The sequence below is a fragment of the Channa argus genome, chromosome 21, assembly GCF_033026475.1.
Source record: "Channa argus isolate prfri chromosome 21, Channa argus male v1.0, whole genome shotgun sequence".
In the NCBI taxonomy this organism is placed as follows: domain Eukaryota; kingdom Metazoa; phylum Chordata; class Actinopteri; order Anabantiformes; family Channidae; genus Channa; species Channa argus.
In genome coordinates this window covers 2,168,141-2,190,402 of record NC_090217.1, presented here as the reverse complement: position 1 = coordinate 2,190,402, position 22,262 = coordinate 2,168,141, and the positions used below count along the sequence as shown (strand labels likewise).

Below are 22,262 nucleotides of genomic sequence, written 5' to 3'. Positions count from 1 at the left end.
ATTTTTATTGGAAGTATTATTTTTGGGGAAGTACAAGCTCCGAATAACTCTGATGAGAAAGGCAGCAGACTTAGGCCCTGCCAGCTTGTTAATGCAGCTTGTGCCGGCACAGCCAGCTGTGGAGGGACACCGTGATGTGACTATGGAAATGATTTCACTTTTCAACCGTCTGAGACATAATTGTAACGACTGTCTCTCATCGTTTGCTGCAGGTGTACCAGTACATGCACGAAACAATCACAGTGAATGGCTGTCCGGAGTACCAGGCGAGGGCCACGGCCAAGGTAAGAACTCCAACATTAGTACGACTAGTCCAACCAGTGAGTGTTAGTCACGTGACTTTGTAACTACTACTTTGTAAAAGATGCTTATTAAAAGTGTGTCTTTGTAATTGAGCGAAAGCAGAAGAGAGACGGGCACATGCACAAACCACCACAAGTGTAATTTGACTCCTTTATCACTGACTACTGCTACTGGATGCAGGATGTTTATGATGTAGAAACGTGAACTTTCGTTCATCACATTTTGGCAGGATGACATGTTATGCTGGTATCTGGTGGTAGACTCTTATATAATTACAGCTAACTCCTGTTGATGTCCCAGGTTTACAGACAGTTCACAGAAAATAACAGTTCTTTTCTATATGTTTTTGATAATTGCCAGTTTCCATTGAATTGGCAAATATAGTAGGTTAATAACGAGGTTAATAGGTTAATTTCTTGCCAGATCTTAATCAAAAGCATATTTTTATCGTGAGAACACAGCTATTGTATTGATTTTAAATGTTCACATTATAGATGGATGTTGGAAACGTGGAGCTTTAGCAGAATGAACGTATCATATGTGGTCAGAACACTGTTATGTTTGGATCTGTGTATGTCCTCAGAGGCTGAAGAGGTTTTATTAATAGGTCACATATCCTGTCCCAGTCCCATGTGAAGGATTGTTTCAGTGTGACTTACACAATGTTTTCCCACACGAAACACACACAGCATCTTCCAGTAGTGTTAATAATTCATTTGTCTCACTAATTAATCCAGTAAAAACCTCAGCTCTTCAACCTTTAGTTAAACACCCTTTGTTTACTAAATGTCCTTGAGTTGAGCTGTAAATCCATCTTCAGTTCCACATAATGTTCCCCCTGAATCATCAGATTAGCAGCCACTAGATTTTCATCTAATCTTTATTCTGCTTTGCTCAGACCCATAGAAGGCACATTTCATTTGTTATCGCCGCTCGTTGTCAAGCTGGATGAAAAATTACCTACCTAAAACAAAAGTGATGATAAAACATATATTTGTTGTGCTATTAACACGTCTGAGTCTGTCTCTAATTGATTTCTTTGGTCTGGAATTGAATCTCCACTCATAACTGATTTTTGAAATTACACCTCATTTCATGTGGATATAACTTATATTAGATGCCAGTTATTTCAAAAAGCTGATACTTTTTCTGTCTTTGCTCGACTATTTAATATTTCAGGCAGATTTTTTTTTTGTTCCTGTTGCTTAAAAAAACATTACTGTCATTTCACAGTTGAAGGACAAAAATCCAAAATGAGACATTTCCAGGTGCAGAGTGAATTCAGAATCCAAGAGAGGTGAGCGTGATCAGTTCACCTGAGGAGGATTTTTCTCTTCATGGAAGAAAACAAAGAGAGAGTGTTTGTTTGATTTGGTTTGATGTGGAGAGGAGGAAGAGGAGGATGACGATCATGAGAGCACTTCCTGGTTTTTCAGTGGGTTATTGTCCAGCTGTGTCTGTCGCTCTTCAGCACATCACAGGGAGTGTGTGTGTGTGTGTGTGTGTGTGTGTGTGTGTGTAAACAGATTGTACAAGACTTCAAATGATGCTGCACCTGTTGCATCCCTCTTACTTTGAAATGGCAAACAGAGTAAATGGGTGTGTTTTTTTTTATTGTAGCTGCTACAAAAATGTTCCTTCATCACTGGAAGAGACAAACAGTCAGTACGTTTTATGAAATGTTCCTCCTTTGCCTCTATACCCTCCTGTAACCTCTTTTATCCTTTCAGGTGTAATTTTAACCTTCTTCAAATCCATCCACACGTTTGTCTTTACTGAGTGTGTGTGGATTTTACGGCCGTGGTAAAACATTCATCTCTTTTTTTTTTTTTTTAAACAGTCCTGAGTGGACTTTGCTTTGCGTTTTGCGTCTTTATTTTTAGCTTTTCAACGGATGGCAGGAGGCTCTGCTTTCAAATCCTCTGGGAATAGTGTCTCTGTCTTTATAGGCAACACACGAATTCCAATGAAATAATCCAACTTCGGTCCCTTTGCACCACATCATCTCGCTGCCTTATGTTTAGAAGTAAGCGACGGCTGGTTTTCTCCCAAACACTCCAGACTGTGGAGATGTGGACCTTTATTTCAGTTGCCTCTAAGGATGATGTCAGGTCTCCTGCTGTTTGTTTTTCTCTTTCAGTCGAGTGTTTTTGTCCATGTTTCTTCCATTTCTGGATTATGATCTTCACAGTTGGTACTGGGATCCTTAAACATTTGAAGACACTTTCATATCTCTCTCCAACTTTACACGGCTCGACCGATTTCATTTTAAGGTCTTCTGGAAGCTGTTTTCCTGCTTGTGCTGCTTTGGTTGCTCTCAGCTTGTTCTCTGCCCCTCGAGATCGACTCAACTCTACTTGCAAATTTAAAGTACGAGCATAATTTAACACAGCTCAAATAAATCGATCAAAACTTTATTTATTTACCTTTGTACAGATTCACGCAATTCAATCATGTTTTACAGATGAAAAGTTGATAAAAAATGTGAACCAACCAAAGACAAAAACAGTCAAAACCGTCATAAACAAGAGTATTTAAAATAAAGAAGTAATAATAATTATAATAATACACAAATCGTAGGTAATAAGACAGAAGAGTTTGAGACTATAGGACAGTGAGACCAATGCACACAAACAAACGATTAATTAAACTATTATATTAATATTATTGTAATATTATAATGTTGGCACTCATTAAGCTTTCAGTGTTGACAGGCTTTTTAAAGTTAGCACACTTGATTTTATGTCTTAGAGCAAATGTTTGCTTGACATAGATTTCATCTCGTTTTATTATAACTTCCTTGACCATTTTGTGTTACGTGTGATGACGGAGGAAGATGTGTAGCTGCTGAATGTGCATTAATTGTTATTATGCTGGTGAAACAAACATTATTAGCCTTTTTTTTTTTTTTCCACTTCAGGTGATGCAAATGTTTTCACTCAGCCGTGAGTGTTGGCTACGTTGCCCCACTTTGAGCACAGCACTGCACGGTCTGTAATTACTATTGAACACCTGGTTAAAGGGCATTTTGATGGACAGACTTCATAAGATCGATAAGTCTGCTCCGTATTTCTTTGTGTTTGGTAAAGTCACACAGTAATTCACTTATCCAGCCCAAACCCCAAAAATACACTTTGCCAAAGCTGCAAATTATATAATAACTTGTTTAATGTGCACAGTACAGATGGCAGTGAATGAGTTGAGAGTGGTATTGATCTCTTCATTTAAGACTTTAAACTGGATGCAGAGAAAATAGCAGTTGCTTTTGGTCAACAAGGACAATGTTACTTATTAACCTCACTTCCTGTTACTGCTGTTTGGAAATCCTGTGAAGTTTCATTGTCTAAACAGAAAAATAACTAGAAGCTGTGACAGTCAAGATGGAAAAAGCCAATGTGTCTTTTTGTCCTGCCTGAAGCAGCCTTGAAGACATCATTTGAGCAGCTTTGAAACTCCCACCGACATTTCTTCCTTCAGTCTAAACTCTGCCTGCAGTTATTGCTCACAGATCTGTATTAAAACCTCATATCCGCCGGGCAATCAAACGCACGGCAAATGGTCTGAGCTGGCTTAGCTGTGGGAAGCCTCTCAACGGGGAGGACGGGGTATTTTCAAACTTTCTTTGAATCTCTCTATAGAAAGCGACTGAGCCGGACCACAGCTCTGATAAAACTCAGTTAGTATCACACAGTCCGAAGGGAAAGTGATGCACAGTTTGAAAATGAGGAAGTCGCACGGCCAATATTGACAGAAATTTGTGAAACAAATGAGAGCAACTCTAATTTACCTACATATTTGTTAGTTTTAGGTGCATGGATTATTCTTGTAACGCACTATTTATTTACTATTGTATGATTCCATATTGCTTCTATTCTGCACTTGTTCTACTGTAGTTGACCAAATATGAAGAATTGTTATATCCTGACACTATTGTTTCCACAAGCACTACTTTAATTTCCCCAGAGTTGATTCACATTTACATATAGTACAATGCAAAAGCTTCTCTGTCCTGCTGTCCCTCTGTCTCTGAAGGATGATTGTGTCCCTGCCTTTGTCCTTCATTATTCTGCTCATGCTGATCACCACTTCACTTTTTCTGCATTTGTTTGGCTTCTGTCACGTCTCCCGCTCAGTTCTGTCTACCTGCATGTGTTTGTGTGGCGACTTGGTCCAATCGGATGTATGATCGGGGTCAACAAGAAAAAAACAAGAGGGAGCCGGACACACACACTGGACCTGGACTGGAAACTGCCCGCTACGCCAGATGGCAGGTCCATGCCTGCTAGAAAGTATCCTGTAGCAAGCTTTTCATTTGAAATGCCTCCTGTGTTTGAGAAGCACAGGCCATCTGCCAGATTGTTGCTTCATTCTCAGAAAGCCAGATAAAGTTGTGAAGGTCGATGTGCCGCGGGGCCTGGGAGGCGACGGTCTGCATGCTGAGGAGCTGCCTTTTAGCTTCACAGTAGGACAGGGAGTGAGGGAGGAGCAGAGGAAGACGAGGAGACGGGTGGAAAGATGAAAAAGGAGCAAGAGAGAGAGAAAACGGGTTGAATAACATAACCCAATTAAAACAGGCAGCGGCAGTGTGCGGAACAATTTGGGTAGAAATGAAACGTGGATATGAAGCTGCATATGAAAAGGGAAAGGAATGAAGATGGGGATGCTGCCTGCAGGGAGCGGCAAACACCTCAAGCCTCAAAGCCTTAAAGCCCATCGTCTGCTGCTGGGGAAGCTGCAAAAGCTTCTGACAGCACCTCCCCACCTCTATGTTCACACCCCCTCCCGTTTCCCATCCACCTCACATATGATAAGTGATGCCAGCTTGACAGGAAAGCACCTGTGGCAGTGCGTCTGTGGATCAGAGGGCACGGGACGTCTCATTCTCTGTTCGTCTGACTTTAGCTTTCTCAGCGCAGACTAACAAGCTCCTGTTGTTTCTCGCCGAACAAGGAGCTTCGTCGTGTGCTTCAAAGAAGCCCCAACGTCAGCGAGCAACTTCCGTCAGCTGCTCGTCCACCGTGAATATGTTAATGTGTTCTCTGAGAACCCCAGAAATCTTCTGATGTACAGTCTAAAATCCCTAGACCTGATTAAATCCACTCGCCGAAATGAGAAGCTGCCCCACAACTTACGTACACACGGTTGAGAGCAAAGGATCTTTTGAAATGATCAAAAGCTGCTGATAGTGATCATCAAGAAAAGCTGTTTGTACATGTTTTTCCTCCAGGGACCTGCCCTGCTCTGCTTTGCTTTCATTGGACGCTGCTCGTCCTGTCTTTTGGGACTCACACACCTTCAATGAGACATCTAGATCCAAAAGGACTTGCAGTGGGGGCGTCTGGGCGGCAAGTGGTTGAGATGCGTACTGTGTAATTGCAGTGTCGACATTTGTTGCATGTCAAATCCTTCTCTGTGTGAGTGGGAACAAATACTGCTGTTCAAAGTCTTCTCTAGTTTTTTTTAAAGTACGACTACTTTTCCCATAACTCCTGTGTCCTTTCTTTGATTTTCTCCTCATTCAGCAGCTCTGTTTTTATATTTAACGTGCACAGTGCAGCGCACAGTGCATTCACCAGAGAAAAACTAAATTAGAGACCTAGTCTCCAAAAAATGAGAACGTTTAAGTACCTGCCTCAGAATAATCAGGTTTGTAAGATGTTCTCGGTAGCACCGTTTCCAACCCTTCCAAAAGTCTAAAGAGGAAATGTGGAAATGTGGATAGATAATTTCTGAAATGTGGATAAACGAGGTTCCTGTTCCTGTACCTTTGCTCTCAAGCAGGAATTTGAAGGCTACACCTCAGAACTTGCTTGAGAATCATCGTGGTTTTAAGTTTCCTTCATTGATGCACAGAAATCAGTGAGCTATCTGTACGTGGAACATGACCTGGTAATGGATAATTTGGCATATTTAATGAAAAGATATAGGCCCCAAAAAATTTGGCCAAGTTGAAGCCGACAGTGCAGCTTTCTGTATCTATGGCAACACACATTCCTGTTTGTCTTCTCATGAGTTTCACACTTAATGTTTCATGATTCCTTAAGATTCGCTGATCAAGATGTGTAGAAAACTTGTAGTGGTTCGTTATTTGTCGCTCTTTCAGACGACAGTGGCATCGTGGTTTAGGAGGATTTTCTCAATTTTATTTAGGCCATTTAAAGACTCAATGAATATGATCTTAAATCAATTTACGTGGTTTTTTTTTTTTTTCGACATATTATTTTGGAAAATGTCACATTCAACTTTAAAAGACTTCACCCGTGTGACCACCTACTACAGGAAACGGGATGTATCCTGTTGCTATGGATATGAAGAGTTACTCAGGGCTGCAAACTGAACCTCGCTTTAACTGATCTGTATTACTTTAGATTTTTGCGCTGCCGCAGACAGTTTTTCACCATTTGGAAGTTATTAAATGTTCAATGTCTACTGGGTTTGTCCAGCTCTAGTAATTGGCCGTTTTGGGGTTGTTGAAGGCAACAATATTTACTAAAGAAGGCAGAATCTGTTTGTAGAGTGAGTCCACTCACTCTACTTTATGTGCAGTAATATCCTCACAGAATGGGAAGAAAAAGTAAAACTTGTGTGTTTACTGGGGAGAGATGATTGATTTTCCAGTGTTTTCTCCCTCAGCACATTTCACTTTTCTGTTTCTGTTGCTTCAGGCCACAGTCGCAGCCTTCGCTGCCAGTGAAGGTCACTCTCACCCCCGAGTGGTGGAGCTGCCCAAGACGGAGGAAGGGCTGGGCTTCAACGTGATGGGCGGCAAAGAGCAAAACTCTCCGATCTACATCTCCCGCATCATTCCAGGTGGCGTGGCTGAGAGGCACGGCGGCCTTAAGCGGGGCGACCAGCTCCTGTCTGTCAACGGCGTGGTACGTCTGAGGAGAGAGGAGGGAGCAGATAAGCCTCTTTGTCCCCGTTTATTATTTAAGCCTTCTTCCAAAAAAATATATCTGCAGCTCAAGTATTTTTAGCAGCTTCTCACACTATGGAGGAGTGTTTGATTTCTCCTCTGACAATCACAAGAGCTTTGAAAACAAAGCTGTGCACATGATCATTTTCACATGATATCTGGCTCTTAAAAATGGCTTCACTCTGAGGGTTTGCTATTTCTAAATTCATATTTAAATCAGCTTCATTTTAAACTCCCAACTCCTGCAGAGCGTGGAGGGGGAGCACCACGAGAAAGCTGTGGAGCTGCTGAAGGCGGCCAAGGACAGCGTGAAGCTGGTGGTTCGCTACACCCCCAAAGTGCTGGAGGAGATGGAGGCTCGCTTCGAGAAGCTCCGCACGGCCCGGAGGCGCCAGCAGCAGCAGCTCCTCATGCAGCAGCAGCAGCAGCAGCAGAATCCGGCCTCTCAGCAGAACCACATGTCGTAGGTGAGGCGCTTCATTGCTTTAAGGGTGAGGGAGGGGGACAGAGCAAAAGAGAAGATGATGATGAAGGGGGGGGTCATGGGTCGTGACTTTTTTGTTGTTGTTGTTAATTCAGCTGAGTGCAGCCTCTAAGCTCGTTTGCAGCTTAGTCCACCCATCATCATCCTCAGCATGTGTTTACATCTGCACAGCTGTGAGGGGTTAAGTGCGTCAGTTCCTTTGTCACGTGTCCCCTTCTTTAAAGGACGGCCTGATATTTAACAGCTACTTTCTTGCTGAGGAGACGAAGAGACTGCTAAGGATGAATCTACAGGGAAGCCTCAGCCAGGAGATAGTTAGCTTAGCTTAGCACCAGGACTGAACAACAGCTGCCACAGCCCAAAGACAAACAGTTAATCAGTATGTCTGCGCTGTGTGCGCACGTCATGGCTCATTACTTTATTTTGGTTGGCAGAGGTCAGATGGAGACAAGCTCAGATTATTTATTTTTGGGGATAAGAAATATGAGCCATTTCTGGGCATGGATGCACTGCAACAGAAATCCATATAAAGTATTCCTTCACTGTACCTCATTTCCTGTATGAGCACGTGCACGGCCTCAGGCTTAGACCTCCTAGCTGCGCCTGGTTCACGGTGACCAGCTTTATTTCAGCCAGAAAGTCCTGCAGAATAATGCAGGGTCCTTTTTTTGATTGCTTGTTTCACGACTTATATCAGCTACCATCCGTTGTGAAATCATCTCGGACACTGTTTGCCTCAGTTTCTCGCTGGTTGAAAGTAGGAAATGACACAGATGGAGGCAGCAAAGTGCAAGCAGCTTCACAACGCTGAGTGCTGTCTGCCCCAACTCCCCTTTGACTGTCTCATGTGTCAGGCAGCAGGTATTTACATGTCTGAAACAAAGTGTGACATTACAGACATGACTGCTTTTCATAAGGGCTGTGAACTATACAGTAGTGGGTTCAGGCCGCAGCCTTGTTACTTGTTACTTAGAACAAAGCTCTGCACTGTCATTGAAAGTAAAAAGAAACTTTTCTCCGACTTCTCAAAGTCTGTAAGAATTTCCCCTGCGTATTGGAGGCAGGCGTGGGTCCAGCCCGTTTGCTGCTGAATCCCCCAAGCGTACCTCTTGTGCTGCGCTTGGCACAGCAGAAGGTATTTGGGAGCTTGTTGCCGTGTGTTGCGGCGGAGCTACAAATGAGGAACTGAGCGGGGATCGTGTTTTATCAACGCCGACCACGCAGATGTGCTCCGGCGGATGAGAGGCGAGAGTTGACGCTCGTGTCAGGCGATGCTCTCAGCTTGCTTCTCCTTTCTTATGATTTGCAGGTTGTTCCAAAAGAAGAAGAAGTGAAGTCGAGCGAAAAAAGGTGGATCTCAAAGACCATCTGTTTGCGTCGAAGCTCCCAAAGGAATCTCTCCATCGCAGAGGAAACCAACCAGTAGAAAACACTCTCTCTCTCTCTTTCTCACTCTCTCTCTCTCCCTTCTGATGTACCACAGATTACTGAGCAAAAACAGAGAGTTGTTGGTCCTGAAATTGGTGCTTTGAGGGAGGCTGGCACTGAAAGTCGTCCATTTTGACTTTGTATTCCCTTTTCTAAGTTGTCCTCCTTGGCTGTGACCTTTTCTCGTGTTTCTTTACAGTCATCTATTTCTGATTGCTTACCAACATCCATCACGCTGTGGCACCTTTTGGCCATTTTGCCACAGATATCATTTGTACAGTGGTGTTTCTATTGATTCTTCACCTGGTGCTTGTGTCTCTGTATGAATGACCGTTGATTTCTCTCTCTCTCTCTTTTTTTTCCTTCTTCTTTTCGTTGTTGTTGTCCTGTTTTGGATAAACGTGAACTCTTTTTTACCTTCTATATTGTAGCAAGAAACGATTTTGTATCTCGTAGGTTTAGCAATAACAACCCATTCTCCAGTTTGTCATTTCACCAGTAAATTCAGAATTGGACACACACACACACACACACACACACACACACACAAACTGGGTCTTATGCATTGTTAGGCAGCTTCCGAGGCCACATCCTTCCTCTGTGCCATTTAAAGAGATTACTTATTAACAGTTTGCATGGACGATTTATGTGCAATAACTGCAGTTATTAACCGACGACGTGAGCTGCTCCCAACTGAGATTCCACCGCGCGTGTTATGTTGCAAAGAGGTTCAGCTCAACCCTCCGAAATATGACCGTTGTCCTATTCCCGACCAACAGAATGTCAGCGGTTTAGAATTACTGTTTATTTTTTAGTGTATGAGATCAGAGAAGTTTTATCGCTCCTTTTAAATACGATGCATCATTTCCTAGACATGCAGATTATTATTTAAATTCTATATGTTGTATAGCAGCTGAATAGTAGCACATAATGTAGTTGGTGGAGATTTGGTCCCTGCATTTTTGTTTTGACAATCCTTATTTTTTCCCTCTGTACCTGTAAGGAAAATGTGCTTTGTGGTGATCTGCCAGATCTGTGTTGACTCTTCCATCATCTCCATCTTTGGTGCTAAGCTCTCATTGTGTTCTTTTTTTGCACTGTGTCCCTCTTTGTGTCTCCGTCTTATCTTCTGTTCCCTCTCGCGTTCTGTAGGTGGCGCTTTTCGCTTGAACGCGCTCTTTTCTTTACCCTAAACTGACACAAAGCTTAAGAACTTTGATTTTAACCTGAGATGTGAATGAGAAGCTGTTAAGTTGCATTGATTCATCAACAGAAAGCACATGTTTCATTTTCACCTTTTAATTGATTCTCATCTTAATTGCACAACTCCAGCAAAGTTTTATTTATGTACCATCTCCTGAGCAACCTGGCAGTTGTGAGGTCACTTAATGCCAACATTTTGCATCGGGGGACCTGAAAACCCAGGTTTTATAGGACGTTTCACTCATTCGTCAATGTGACAGATCCCGTTTTCTATCTTTAAAATCACAGGTACTCTTTCTTAATTGACTTGCATTTTTTGATGCTGATGGTCCTGTACTTACCGTAATGATGGAAAAAATTACAACAAACTGTTGATATGCAATTGTTATACATATTATATTTGTATAAATAAATCTATGTGCTTGTGTACAGTGAACATTTTGTCGAGTTTGCTTTCACAGCGTAGCGTTCAGGTCGTTGCCTGCTAAACAATAATGATATAATGATCAGGGACAAACCAAAAAATAGTTTGAAATATCGGAGGCCAAGCTATTCCCCAGTTACTTCTGAAAACCGTTTATTGAGAAAGGGAAGCTGCAGACCGTGTCAGTTTACTGCAAATAATAAAAACAAACCCAGCATCATCACAGAGTTTACAGTTTATCACAATTGCTAAGATGCATTTAATCAACTTGCTTGATCTTCATCATCACCTTCGTAGCACAGCAGAAATCTTCTCTTGCAAATGTGTTAAAACACATCACTGTGACAAACTAAAGGAAAACACATGACGAATGTGTGCAGCCCTCTGATCATAATCAATGAGTGATCCGTCCTGAGCCATCTATAAAAGATGGTCCTCCGTGTGTCTCTTTGCTCGTCTGGATCAAAGTCGAGGGAAAACAGTCTGTGGCCTAACTGACAGGATCAAAGGGACTAAATGTAAAATTCAGAGTATTTCATGTTTCCCATCCATATGTTTCATTTGTGTCTTTTTATTTTTTTCCTGTATTTTAAGTGTTCAGCTTTTCGGTGTTTGAACTGTTTGGAAAAAGAATAAAATCTGATGCAGCACAGTATTAAAAAAAAAAAAAAAATGATGATGGGGTTTTTTTTCCCAGCGAAGAATGAAAGCAGTCCACATGCTGAGCCACATCGAGTGTGTGACAGTTGTGTGCAGGAAAACCTCTGACACATTTGCAAGTGCTAAAACATTTTGTGAATCAACTCACTTCAGATGGAGACAGCTGACACCATTTGTGCATATGTCCACAAAGTGTCCATAAGAGTCATGTCCAAACATTGTCCACGTCAGATGCATGCTCACCCATTGGAATCACTGTGGTAGAGATGAGCGCTGGTTCAGGCCGAGCTGCTACTTCTGTGAGAGCTGCACAAACAGGTTTGTTTTCCCAGCAGGTTGGTTTTGCACCAGTCAATGCATGACGTGCTTTATTCATGCATGGGCCGTCCATTTAATGTCCTTTCCTACTGACTGGGACATTTGCATTGTCACACACAGTGGCTCCAGGTAACGTGTGGATAAATTTGGGTTTCATGTGTCAGTAGTGAAGGAGTCTCCAGTTACTGGTGATAACAACCAGTCCGGGCCTCCACTGTTTTCCCTGCTTGAAATGTGTTTGTCTGTCTGTGCGTTTGGTGTTTGTGCAAATGCAGTGAACATGTGGAATATATTTCACAGATCTGCTGAAGGTGGACTGATTCAACCTTTTTAGCCTGGGAACAGAAAGTCAATGGGCTTTTGTGAGCAGACACGGAACGTAACAAAGACCCCACTAACATCCCACATGATGGGTTTTACAGCAGACGACCAAAGGCTGAAGTGACAGACCTGAAGGGTGGAGGTGACATTAATGAGTGTGACAAATCCCCCACCTGTGCACATGGCTGCTAATGTGGAGCAAAGAGCCAGAATCTAACACCTCCGGCTAAATGCAAATGAGCAAAAGGCTGATTTTGGATTCTATGGATTTAAGGCAAAGGTGAAAAGACAGTATAAATGTTTCTGCTTTTCTAACCAGTGTCTTAATATATTCGAGGTGTGAAAAGAATTCATCTTTATTTACCTTTTTTTTCACTTCTATCTGCTCGTCTTTGTGCTGAAAAAACACTTGGTTTTTCAATAAAGAGCCTGTTAGCTGCTCAGATCTGATCAAATGTGAATGCAGCAGATGATCCTTTGGTGCTGGGTCCTGTTATCACACCTTTAGAGTTAGAGTCATATAAGCACAGGAAAATCCTCACACACACACACACACACACACACACACACTAAAAATCTGCTTCTCCCAAACCCCAGAATTCCTCTTACGGAAAAAAGAAGTAAAGAAATGAGGAGAATATGTATCTATGTTTCCCAAAACAGAAATGGCTCATATGCATCAAAGAATGTGTTCACTTGAAAGGATTTTCCATCCATCAGGACGCTGATGTGAGACCAACCAACACATGTATTGAGTCAAGAAGCTCTGCACGCTTTTTATACATAATTACAAAAACACAAAAGGAATTTCTCATCAGCTGATGATTCTATGTGACAACAACGAGCACTTTATTTCAAATCAAAACCGTTTGATCTTAAATGGTTTTGCCATGTAGTGAAGCATAACACTGCATCGTTCACAAAAGTGCCAAGTACATGTTGTAAAGTGCACTTAAAGTACAAAAGTACTAGTACTCCACTGAGAAATCAATGTGTACTGGCAGTTTTATCGTACTACCAGCCCTCACAACCATTTACCCTTCAAATGTCTTGTTTGGACCCCTGTTCCAGCAAATTGTACTCAGGAGTCCTGAGCAGAGGTTTGGGAGAAGACAGGCAGGTACTTTGAGTTCAGTCCATGTTGTTTACACACTCAGAACTTGGCATGTTTTGCAGTCTGCTCTGCATCTACACATTCGAATGTATTCGAAACACCTCTCTCTTGTGGTGTGCGACAGTACTGCAGTTGTGTCTGTGCTCTGTTGTTCTGCAGGTCAGCTTACGTCCATTCTCTGTCCCCATTACAACGACAACAAATTCATCTTCCTTTTCAGACTGGATTTGAGTCCACGCTTGACCTCAACGACCCGAGTCCTCGGTGCGTCTGGTGTCGGCGCCGCAGGCCGAGCGACAGATTGATTCATCAGTCACAACCATAATGAAGGCAGCCACGGACACTGACGTGAGCCACATTCGGAGCGTCGCACGCAGCGTTTGGAGGTTCATGAAACACAAGCCGCTGCAGGAATGTTGTCCACAGACTGTGGCACACAGGTCCAGTGCTGTGCAGCTGTTTCCTACAGTGCGTGTGTGGATGTAGATGCATTTATGTGGATGCACGTTTAGCAAAACATGTTCTGAAGCTTTTTGGATGCATTCATTTCTTCTAATAATGGGAAACTGGCACTTTTACTTATGTACTTTTTCCATTTTGTGACTGACTGCACTGTACTTCAGCTCTTTGCTGATTTTATTTTGTTCACAAAAATGCTCTTAGTTTCCCAATGCAGCTCAACACACAGCAGTGCAACACAGCAGCACAAAGCTGTGAAACAGTTCAAACTTTCGTGAAGGTCTGAGTGCATCCAAGCACAGACAGAATACTGTAAATATACTCAGTCACACAAGCTTGTGAGTGTTTAAAGCAGCATATTCACTGTAGATGCTTCAGCTGAGGCTTCTTATACCTTATTTAAAGTTAGAAACTGTTTATTCATCATCACAAATCCTCCAAACTCTGTTCGTTAGTTTGTAAAAAAAAAAATCAAACTCTTTTTTTATCATGAAAATCAGCACAAAGTCCCAAGTCTTTAACCTTCAGCACCAGCTGTTAGTGAATATTTGAGGCTTAAATAAGATGAGCACGGGGACGTGTCTACAAAGGAGACTCTGTCCATCATGGTGTTCCCTGTTTTAACTTTTAGCGTCTGACTCAGACACAGGACAGAGACACAGGAGCAAACACTGAATGTCTCCCGTCATGTGAGGAAAAACAAGAAATGTTTTTAGTGAGTTTTAATCTGAAATTCATCACGGGCCGTTTTCCAATAAGCAAACAACTTTAATAATAATAAAAATTATTTTTAAAAATCCATCATACTTATAAGTTGAAGTGAAGCAAATCTACCTTAAAGGTACTTTCCACTATTTATTTAGTACATCGTCCTGTGTAGCATCAGTGATAAGGAACACGGGTCAAAGTCCAAGCAAAATAAAATCACACTAGTTTCATGAGATGGATGATGAAAGAAGATGAGAAAGAAGAAGATTCCTGTTTTGTAGTTTAAGCCTGATGGAGCAAATAAAACATTAAGGGAAAACAAATATGACTCATAAACAAGAGAAATTAAATAAATACAAATAATTAAACTGGAAATATATTTATTTAGCTTTTGAACTTTATTGCTTCCCAAAAAAATAAAAAAATCACTGCTTACTTTCAGCACAATTAAAGAAGTGATGACACACACACACACACACACACACTCCCCCCACAGTTAGAAAACAGGTTCAGTCAGAGGCCATTTGTTCTCTGGTGTTGATGGTGTAATCAGGAGTGTTAATGATGACTCACATTTGGTGAGAAAGAACACACACACACACACACACACACACACACACCTCAAGCACAAAAGATGAGTAAAAACCTGATCAAAGATGAACTAAATGTGTGTTTTTACATTTCAAAGATGCTTTATTTGCACTGATTTTAACACATTTGTTGCGGTGATGCAGGAGAAATACATTGAGGCATGAAACAGAGTTTACAGGCTCGATTACAGCAGCTGAGCTCGGTCAGCTTCTAATGCTCATCTCCACACCTTGTTAGCTGGAGAGACGCTGTCCTGTTCACATCATGAAGTCGTTAGTACGTGGATTCTTTTCTTAACTGAGCTGCTGCTAGTGTTGGAATGATGGTGCACGTGTCATCCTGTCTTTGAAAAGAAATCAGGGAAAAAACACTGCATTCGTGTGAGAGAGTCCCCACTTTTCTGGGCCTTTGTGCTGTTAATTGTGTGGAGTTATCACCGTGAATATCAACTTCAGTGAGTGTTTTTGGATTTTTATGGTTAGGAGGAAAAAGCTTTTCCGTAACAACAACAACAAATTAAAACACTGCATAAATTCAGTCATTATTAAATATGTCTTGCTGGATATCATAGCATGTTTAGACTAAAGGAGCATTTTATATTACATATTTACAATCTCATGTACAACACGAAAGCTGCCACAGGTCCTCGGATTCCGCCGAGTCTCCTTCACATTTGCAGCAAACTTGCTTCCTCTTGTTGCAAATGCAGTCCGTCCGCCCGTGGCAACGTGTCCACGTTCCCTTCACAGGACGTGGTACACGGGCCTGGATCCGGGGCTCTCCGGCGTGCGGGGCTGCGAGTCGGAGCTCCCGGGCGAGAAGGTGGCCACGTCTCTCAGAGCGGCCGCCCCGCAGCTGGACTCGACCGAGGACAGACGGTCCACGATGCTGGAGAGACACTCCAGACTGGAGGCTCCGGCCGCTTTATTGTCCAAACATTCTAGAAACAGGAAGAGACGTTTGAAATCAGTGCAGCAACAGTAATAATGCCACATATGAACCTTTACAAAGCATCAATTTGCATTTTGTGACCTAAATTTTGGAGCAACGTAATCCACATTCGTTTCAGCAATCTGCCATTGAGTTATTCTGGAAAGAACGCATGTCATATTCATATCAGGCCGCTGATACTGTCGAAAGGTCTTACCATTCTTATTCATTGCATATGAATAGCTGCTGTTGTAGTTTGCATTCAGCTGTTGCCACACGGGACTGCTGCCGTCAGCCTGGAAGGAAATGAACAATCACATTTACCCTTGAATTCTTGCAAACAAACAGCAGACAGACACGATGTGCTGGGTGTTTGTAGAGATATCTCTATACGGGATAGGGAGAGGCAGAAAAGCAGCCAGTGCCCTTCATGAAATCCTGGACAGACTAATAAATCCCGAATTTCACACTTATGGGCTTCTTTATTTCACGTCCACCTTAAAGCCAAAGTGGCAGTGAACGCTCCCCTTTTCCCCTGCCGGGCTCCGAGCGTGGCCAATCAATTGTATCAGTGGAAGCAACACCAGTTTGTGCAAGATGACACTTTCTCCTAGTAAATCTGCAGAAAATCCTGGCAGCGGCGCAGAACATGCAGTCGAGATGGAATGCAGAAAAGCACCCGGTTCTTCCTGCCAGACTTCAATAAAGTGGATTTAGTTTGGTTTATTGGGGCTATAAAGTGTCCGGTGGTGGGAAAGCCATTACTCCATCCAGCATTAGAAGGGCTTTTACATTAGCTGATAGACTGTCACCTTCAGACTGCAAGCGTCACAACAGAATCACGCCGGAGTAGGACATGCACGGAGAAGCAGCGTAATTGAAGTCCTGGGGCCAAATGATTTAATTTCTTTGAAGTTTTTCTTTTAGAAATGAAATATTTCACATGCTAATGAGGCTCTGAACGCATGTTGGTCAACTCTAAAGACCCTATTTGGATGAGAAGGTTTGAAGCTCCTCTCCTAACCAGCACGTTTCACAGCTACAGGCTAAAGGTGTGTGTCAGGTGGGACGTCTTACCAGGCCGTCCGAGCAGCTGGACAGAGGGCTCCCAGGCTCAGAGCTGCTCTCTCCAGGTAGGCCGTAATAGTTTTCCACCTGCTCTCGTAGCAGGTCCTGCAGGCTCTCGATGTATTGGATGGCGTTGCGCAGGATCTCCACCTTGGGCAGGCGCTGGCTGGGGTTGGCCGAGGTGCAGCGCCGCAAAGCCTCGAAAGCGTGGTTGACCTTCTTCAAGCGCCGGCGCTCCCGCATGGTGGCGGCCCGCCTGCGGTCCACAAAGCTGGACTTGCGCTTGCAGGCCTTGCAGGCCCACTGGAGACAGTGTCCTGGCTGGTGAGGGGCTCCGGGGACCCTGACGTGCTCGTCCTCCTCGGAGCCCGCGAGCTCCATGCCGGGCCCGAACTCCATGCTGTCTGGAGACGAAGCGCACGCTCGGTCGTAGTAGAGCTGGGATGGCGAGAAGACATCCATGGCTTGTTGAAGGGAAGCGTCTGAGAGATGGGCGCAAAGGAAGGAAGGAAGGAAGGAGGGTAGAGGAGCTGGGTGAGAGAGGAGACCTCTGAGTGATGTGACGGGTCTGTTGCCCCAGGCCCCCCTTATATGCCCCCAGGCCAGAGCCCAGGGCCCACATTGGCCAGATCTAATTACCATGGCCCATTGGCCCAGCCAGAAGGCAGGCAGGGGTTAGCAGAGCTCCCTCCCTGCCCCATCCCAACTCTCCCCCCACCCCCCAGTACCCTGCAGAGTTTCCCACATCTGCACTCACTGGTGTTTTCCCACTCATCACCACACTCGCCTTCCAACAGCCTTTCTCCTGCAAGGCCACAATGAACACAGTGCCTGGGAATGTTTAGGCAGAGCGGTGACTGTGTGAGGCTTCGAGCTCCTCGGGGGCCTGTTTTGAAAAATGCCATAAGGGATCATTTCATAGCCGACAGCGAACGTGGCATAAACATTAAAGGCCGTTGTATGACCGCTTGTATGCAGGGCCAGTTTTTAGGGTGCAGACAACAGCGTTGCAGATGCAGCCCAGCTGCAAAAGGCAGGTGTAACATTTCAAACCCCGTGCGTTCACAAAGCAGCGGTGAGCTCCTTCCAAACGCCCCCGGCTCATCAGTGAAGGTGCTGCGAATGAGGCCGTCCCTGTTTGCCACCGCTCATTAAAAGAGTAATTACACAATTGACACCACTGTGTAATTCCCTGCATCACACTAACCCCCCCTCCCCTCCCTCCGTCCCCCCAGGACCAAACTTTAACCATTAAAAGTTATTGACACAAGTCAAGCACCTCAACTCAACACACAACAGATGGCCGTGATGGTGCAGGTCTGAAGCTTTTAGGGGGAGAAGACGCGGGAATTCAAGGCTCCAAATGTCTAAATGTGGCTCCTATTTGTTACGGACAAGTAAAACTTCTTTGATTGGACATTTGACTTTCTTACAGTGCAAATTCCAGACATTTAAGACTTGCTCCTTTTGCTCGCTTCCAAGCTGTTAACGTCTGAAAATGAATCTAAAAGATCTGGTGTTTTTGCAGAACTGCTCAGACCCAACGAGGCTCCTGCAGTTGCAGCGTTAATGATGCTGTTGACAGCTTACAAGGATACAACGCGGATATTTCTCACAATGTGTCAAAACGTTTGGCGAGCCCCCATCTCTGGGAACCGCGCGCACCTAACAAAACAGCCGCAGTTTGCATTAGGCACAGCTGAGGAAGACATCGGCTGCGCGGAGAGGGTCACGATGAGAGACCCCGACCCCGAAAACAAGCGGAATGAGGCGCAGCACGTGGTGCGAGTGGGAACACACGGCGCGCGTACTTGGCACAGTGCGCGCGCCCGCTCCGCTCGTCTCTTGGGAACGCTCCCAGTGTGCGTGCTTGTTGTTCTCAGGGGTCAAAGGCAGAGTTAAGTGAGGGGCAGGAGGTGATCTTTGATGTCCATGTCCCTTATTTCTTCCACAGGGACTCAATCTGCTGCCCGACAGGCGCCGATTCCCGCGTCACGTTCCGTCTCTGTGGGTTCGTTTGGGCAAATTAAATCCCGTCCTGCCTCAGTGTTTGTGCGGTAACACGGTTTAAGCTCCTGCTCTGGGAAAAGCGAACCCGAAATAAAACGCCTGCAATTCCTAAATACTAAGAGCCACACGAAGGATTCATTCATATTATATTCATCACTAAATATTAATAATTGGTGTCATTGGGAAGAGTGACGCTGAAGCAAACCTTCAGAGGCACAAAGCTGGTAAAAACGTTTTTTTTTTTTTTGTTTCGTTTGACTGAAAATAGTCAAGTGGAGATGTGTTCGCCGAACCCAACAATAAAATGGACTTTCCAAAACATCTGAAACAATAAATGAAAATGGCCATTTGGAGATTTCTAAATTGCACCGGGTAACTAAATGCCTTTATGGATGTTTAGAGCTTCAAAACAGCACATTTTTTAATACAAATATTAGAGAAGCTACTGATATCTGAACGTGTGTGCTGCCCCCTGCATGCAGTGAGATAGGCACAACTCCCATTTACAGAGTGTCAGCAAACTTTACATCCCTGACACGTTGTGTTTGCGTTCAGGCGAAAACACAACTATGGTTGGAATTTCAGCATTTTCTACTTAATGATCTGTAAAGAAAAATGATATTTGGCTAATTAGGCATAGTTTGGTCTGAGTCTGTGTGCTGCTTTAAAGCCTGTTTTCCCTCCACATAAAAGCCCAGTCTGTTTTACATTTCCCAGAAGAAGAAGTGGGGGGAAAGAATGAGTGGCAACACCATTTGTTTGGCAGCGAGCAGAGAGAGGTGCACTGCCAGCCCTGCTGCAGAGAATCCTTCCCTTCGCAGGATAGTCAGGGGAAAGTCTGGATAAATCAGAGGACTGGGTCTGCAGGCTGATCCCCCTCCTACAGCAGCTCGCCTTTCATCAGCTCTGACTTTGAAAATTTCTGCCTCCACAGCCAAATGAGAATTATGTGGTGTCATCACTGCCACAGAAATCCCTGTAAAGAAACTCTGGGCTCTCTCTTGTGTTTGGGGGTGGTGGGGGCCGGGGGCGCATGCTTTCAGTGCCATGGCGCAAACATAAAAATAAAACAGATGGGTACTGAGCTTTTATAGCAAATCAAACTTTACAGCAAAAAGCGAGCGGCGTCATGTCGACGAAAGCAGGATTTTGACACTGAACCAAACGCTCTGTGCGACGGTTGATGTTAGATCCACAATTCTGGCAAAATGCAATTATCAGACAACATTAAACGGCTGCTGCACAAAGGAGCCGAGGATGAAGAAGCACTGCAATTAGAGTGAATGAGTGAGAGAGCGGGGGCCCATTAAAATCACATTACAGTTCGGAGATAGAGTTTCTGTCTGATTTCTACTGAAAACAGGAGATTTGGTCAGAGATATGTAAAAGTAGAGACAGATCAGATTTTTCCTCTACTCAGGGGTGAAAAAGTTCAAGCACATAATTGCTCTTAAGACAAATATGCAGCACATGATACTTAAACGTAAGTAACAATTTAAGAGTTGGGTCATGATGAGGTTTGCATCAATTGCATCTGCAGCATTTTAATGCCATTATTTAAGGATCGGGAGCTGGTTTAGTCTAATGCTGCATAATGGAAAGCGTTGTTTACTTTTAAAAGACACTGTGCAGTATTTTCCACGCGTGTCCATCTTGAACTTGGTGGAGTAGAAGTCGAATATGTTCAAGATGTGCTGCCGCACCAGTGGTTCAAATCCTAATGCAGTTGAGTAGTTCATAAATAAAAAGCTTATGCACCTACAAACTGAAGCTTCCACCTTTAATTTGACATGTCTCAACGTGGAATCATGGGTAATTCATTTAAAATTGTAAAGACTTTCATTTTCAACACGAGTTAAACATAAAATTGAAAACTTTAAAGTGCCTCTCAGCTGCTCCGCTCAGACTCTCATAGGAGTCTTGGTGGCCTCCTTCACTTGTCACTTGATTCCCACACATGTGCCCATTTCCTGATGATGATTTAACTGTACTCCAGGAGATTTGACTGGAATTTTCTTTTGTCTTCATGGTTCAGGCTTTGTCCAGGATACGGGTTCACCAGTAACTGGGCCGTCCAGATGCAGCACGGGTGCATTAGTACTACAGACCTGTAAACACAGTCACTGCACTCAGAAATGGTGTGACACTGGAAACCACCAGTCTCCAGGGGACTTACTTTAAAAGGAAGTAATTACTGATTGAGTTCATTTCCAGTTATACATGTTTTCACAGCGTTTTCACTCCTTTAAACTTTTCAGTTTGGTCCAAATCAAAATAGCAGTTGTTAAAGTCGCCTCGGACCAAAGAACCAGAGTTTGACCAAATCAGGTGGTCCCAGTCTGGATCAGACTGAACCTTGGTTATTTGGATATTTAATGTCAATTTGGTCCGAGGAAGAAATAGAGACTTGAAATAACACAAACAAATGTTTTTTTCTGAAAGAAAGGGAGAGAGCAGATATAACAGCACAGGAGAGAACAGGACAGCAGCAGGAAGATAAAGTGCAGGTGAAGGTGATGACGACAGGTTGTAAGTATGTCACATGTCTTTAGTGTATCGTCAAACCAAAAGTACCTGATCAATGTGTAGAACTTAACAACAACATGAAGTTCAGCTCAGACCTTCAGGAGTGAATTGATTACTTTGATTCCTTCGCAGAGGCTTCACAGGGAGAAGTCTGCTTCTGTGATTTTTTTTCTGTCAAGAAAGACAAATGATATTAAATCTGATTCCACAATAGAATATTATTTTCTGTAGCCGCCGTATAAAACCCGATTAATGACATCAATGTGGCAACAGTCATGTCTCATTTCGCTGCTGACCACCTTGTTTCCACTATAGCTAAAGTTAAACTTATCCCCTTTTTAAAATAGCTTCCATGCAGCTTTGTTCCCCCTTCGCTTGATGCATCATTAGGGTTTTAAGCTGCTGATGAACCATGTGACACAATTGTCTGCCGACCTGAGAGATGCCGCAGGGTCCGAGAGGTCAACCAGGACTGTGTGTCGTCCACAGAGATCTAAAGGAGCCCAGCACGCTCCAACATCATCAACAAACACCCCCTCCCCCCTTCAGTGTCAGAATATGACAAACAAGGCTCAATGGATTCCCGTACCATTAGCATCGTGTCACATGTTTTAACAGCCAACTCTAGTAAATGCTTTGCCACGTGATGACGAAGTGTTGATGAATTAAGGCCCAATGGCTCAGATAACCTCATGATCCCGCTGGGCTTTGCACTCCAGGCTGATGCCCAAGTTTCCACGTCCCCAACATGTGATAAGAGAGGAGGGCGGAGGCTCGACTCGGGTTACATAAACACGGC

General features: G+C 43.7%; 2 protein-coding genes across 7 annotated transcripts in view; one reads left to right on the top strand and one right to left on the bottom strand.

Moving 5' to 3' along the window:
• The window catches only part of lin7a (lin-7 homolog A (C. elegans)), a 31,765-nt gene extending 20,331 nt beyond the window's left edge, over positions 1 to 11,434 (top strand). For 3 of the 6 annotated variants that reach the window (XM_067490332.1, XM_067490331.1, XM_067490336.1), the window contains exons 3-6: positions 213 to 284; positions 6,969 to 7,178; positions 7,468 to 7,682; positions 9,013 to 11,434. In XM_067490332.1, the coding sequence (XP_067346433.1) occupies positions 213 to 284; positions 6,969 to 7,178; positions 7,468 to 7,682; positions 9,013 to 9,037 (522 nt within the window). In that variant the 3' untranslated portion in view covers positions 9,038 to 11,434. Of the gene's footprint in view, positions 1 to 212; positions 285 to 6,968; positions 7,179 to 7,467; positions 7,687 to 9,012 lie in introns of all 6 variants that reach the window. The other 3 variants (XM_067490335.1, XM_067490334.1, XM_067490333.1) reach the window with 2 other exon arrangements.
• A 1,715-nt stretch (positions 11,435 to 13,149) lies between these two features.
• myf5 (myogenic factor 5) lies at positions 13,150 to 17,608 on the bottom strand. The gene is made up of 3 exons (XM_067490328.1): positions 16,937 to 17,608; positions 16,077 to 16,155; positions 13,150 to 15,869 (listed from the first exon to the last, which is right to left on the bottom strand). The coding sequence occupies exons 1-3, from the start codon at positions 17,567 to 17,569 to the stop codon at positions 15,673 to 15,675; spliced, it is 909 nt and encodes a 302-aa protein (XP_067346429.1). The 5' UTR covers positions 17,570 to 17,608; the 3' UTR covers positions 13,150 to 15,672.
• Positions 17,609 to 22,262: the final 4,654 nt, after the last annotated feature.

What these genes read in the sequence shown, in the direction of transcription:
- myf5 (XM_067490328.1), bottom strand. Translation starts at nt 17,569, where the DNA reads ATGGTAATTAGATCTGGCCAATGTGGGCCCTGGGCTCTGGCCTGGGGG. An exon ending in CCAGCTGCTCGGACGGCCTG is followed by an intron (nt 16,156 to 16,936) that starts GTAAGACGTCCC and finishes ATTTCCTTCCAG; the next exon opens with GCTGACGGCAGCAGTCCCGT. An exon ending in ATATGCAATGAATAAGAATG is followed by an intron (nt 15,870 to 16,076) that starts GTAAGACCTTTC and finishes TCCTGTTTCTAG; the next exon opens with AATGTTTGGACAATAAAGCG.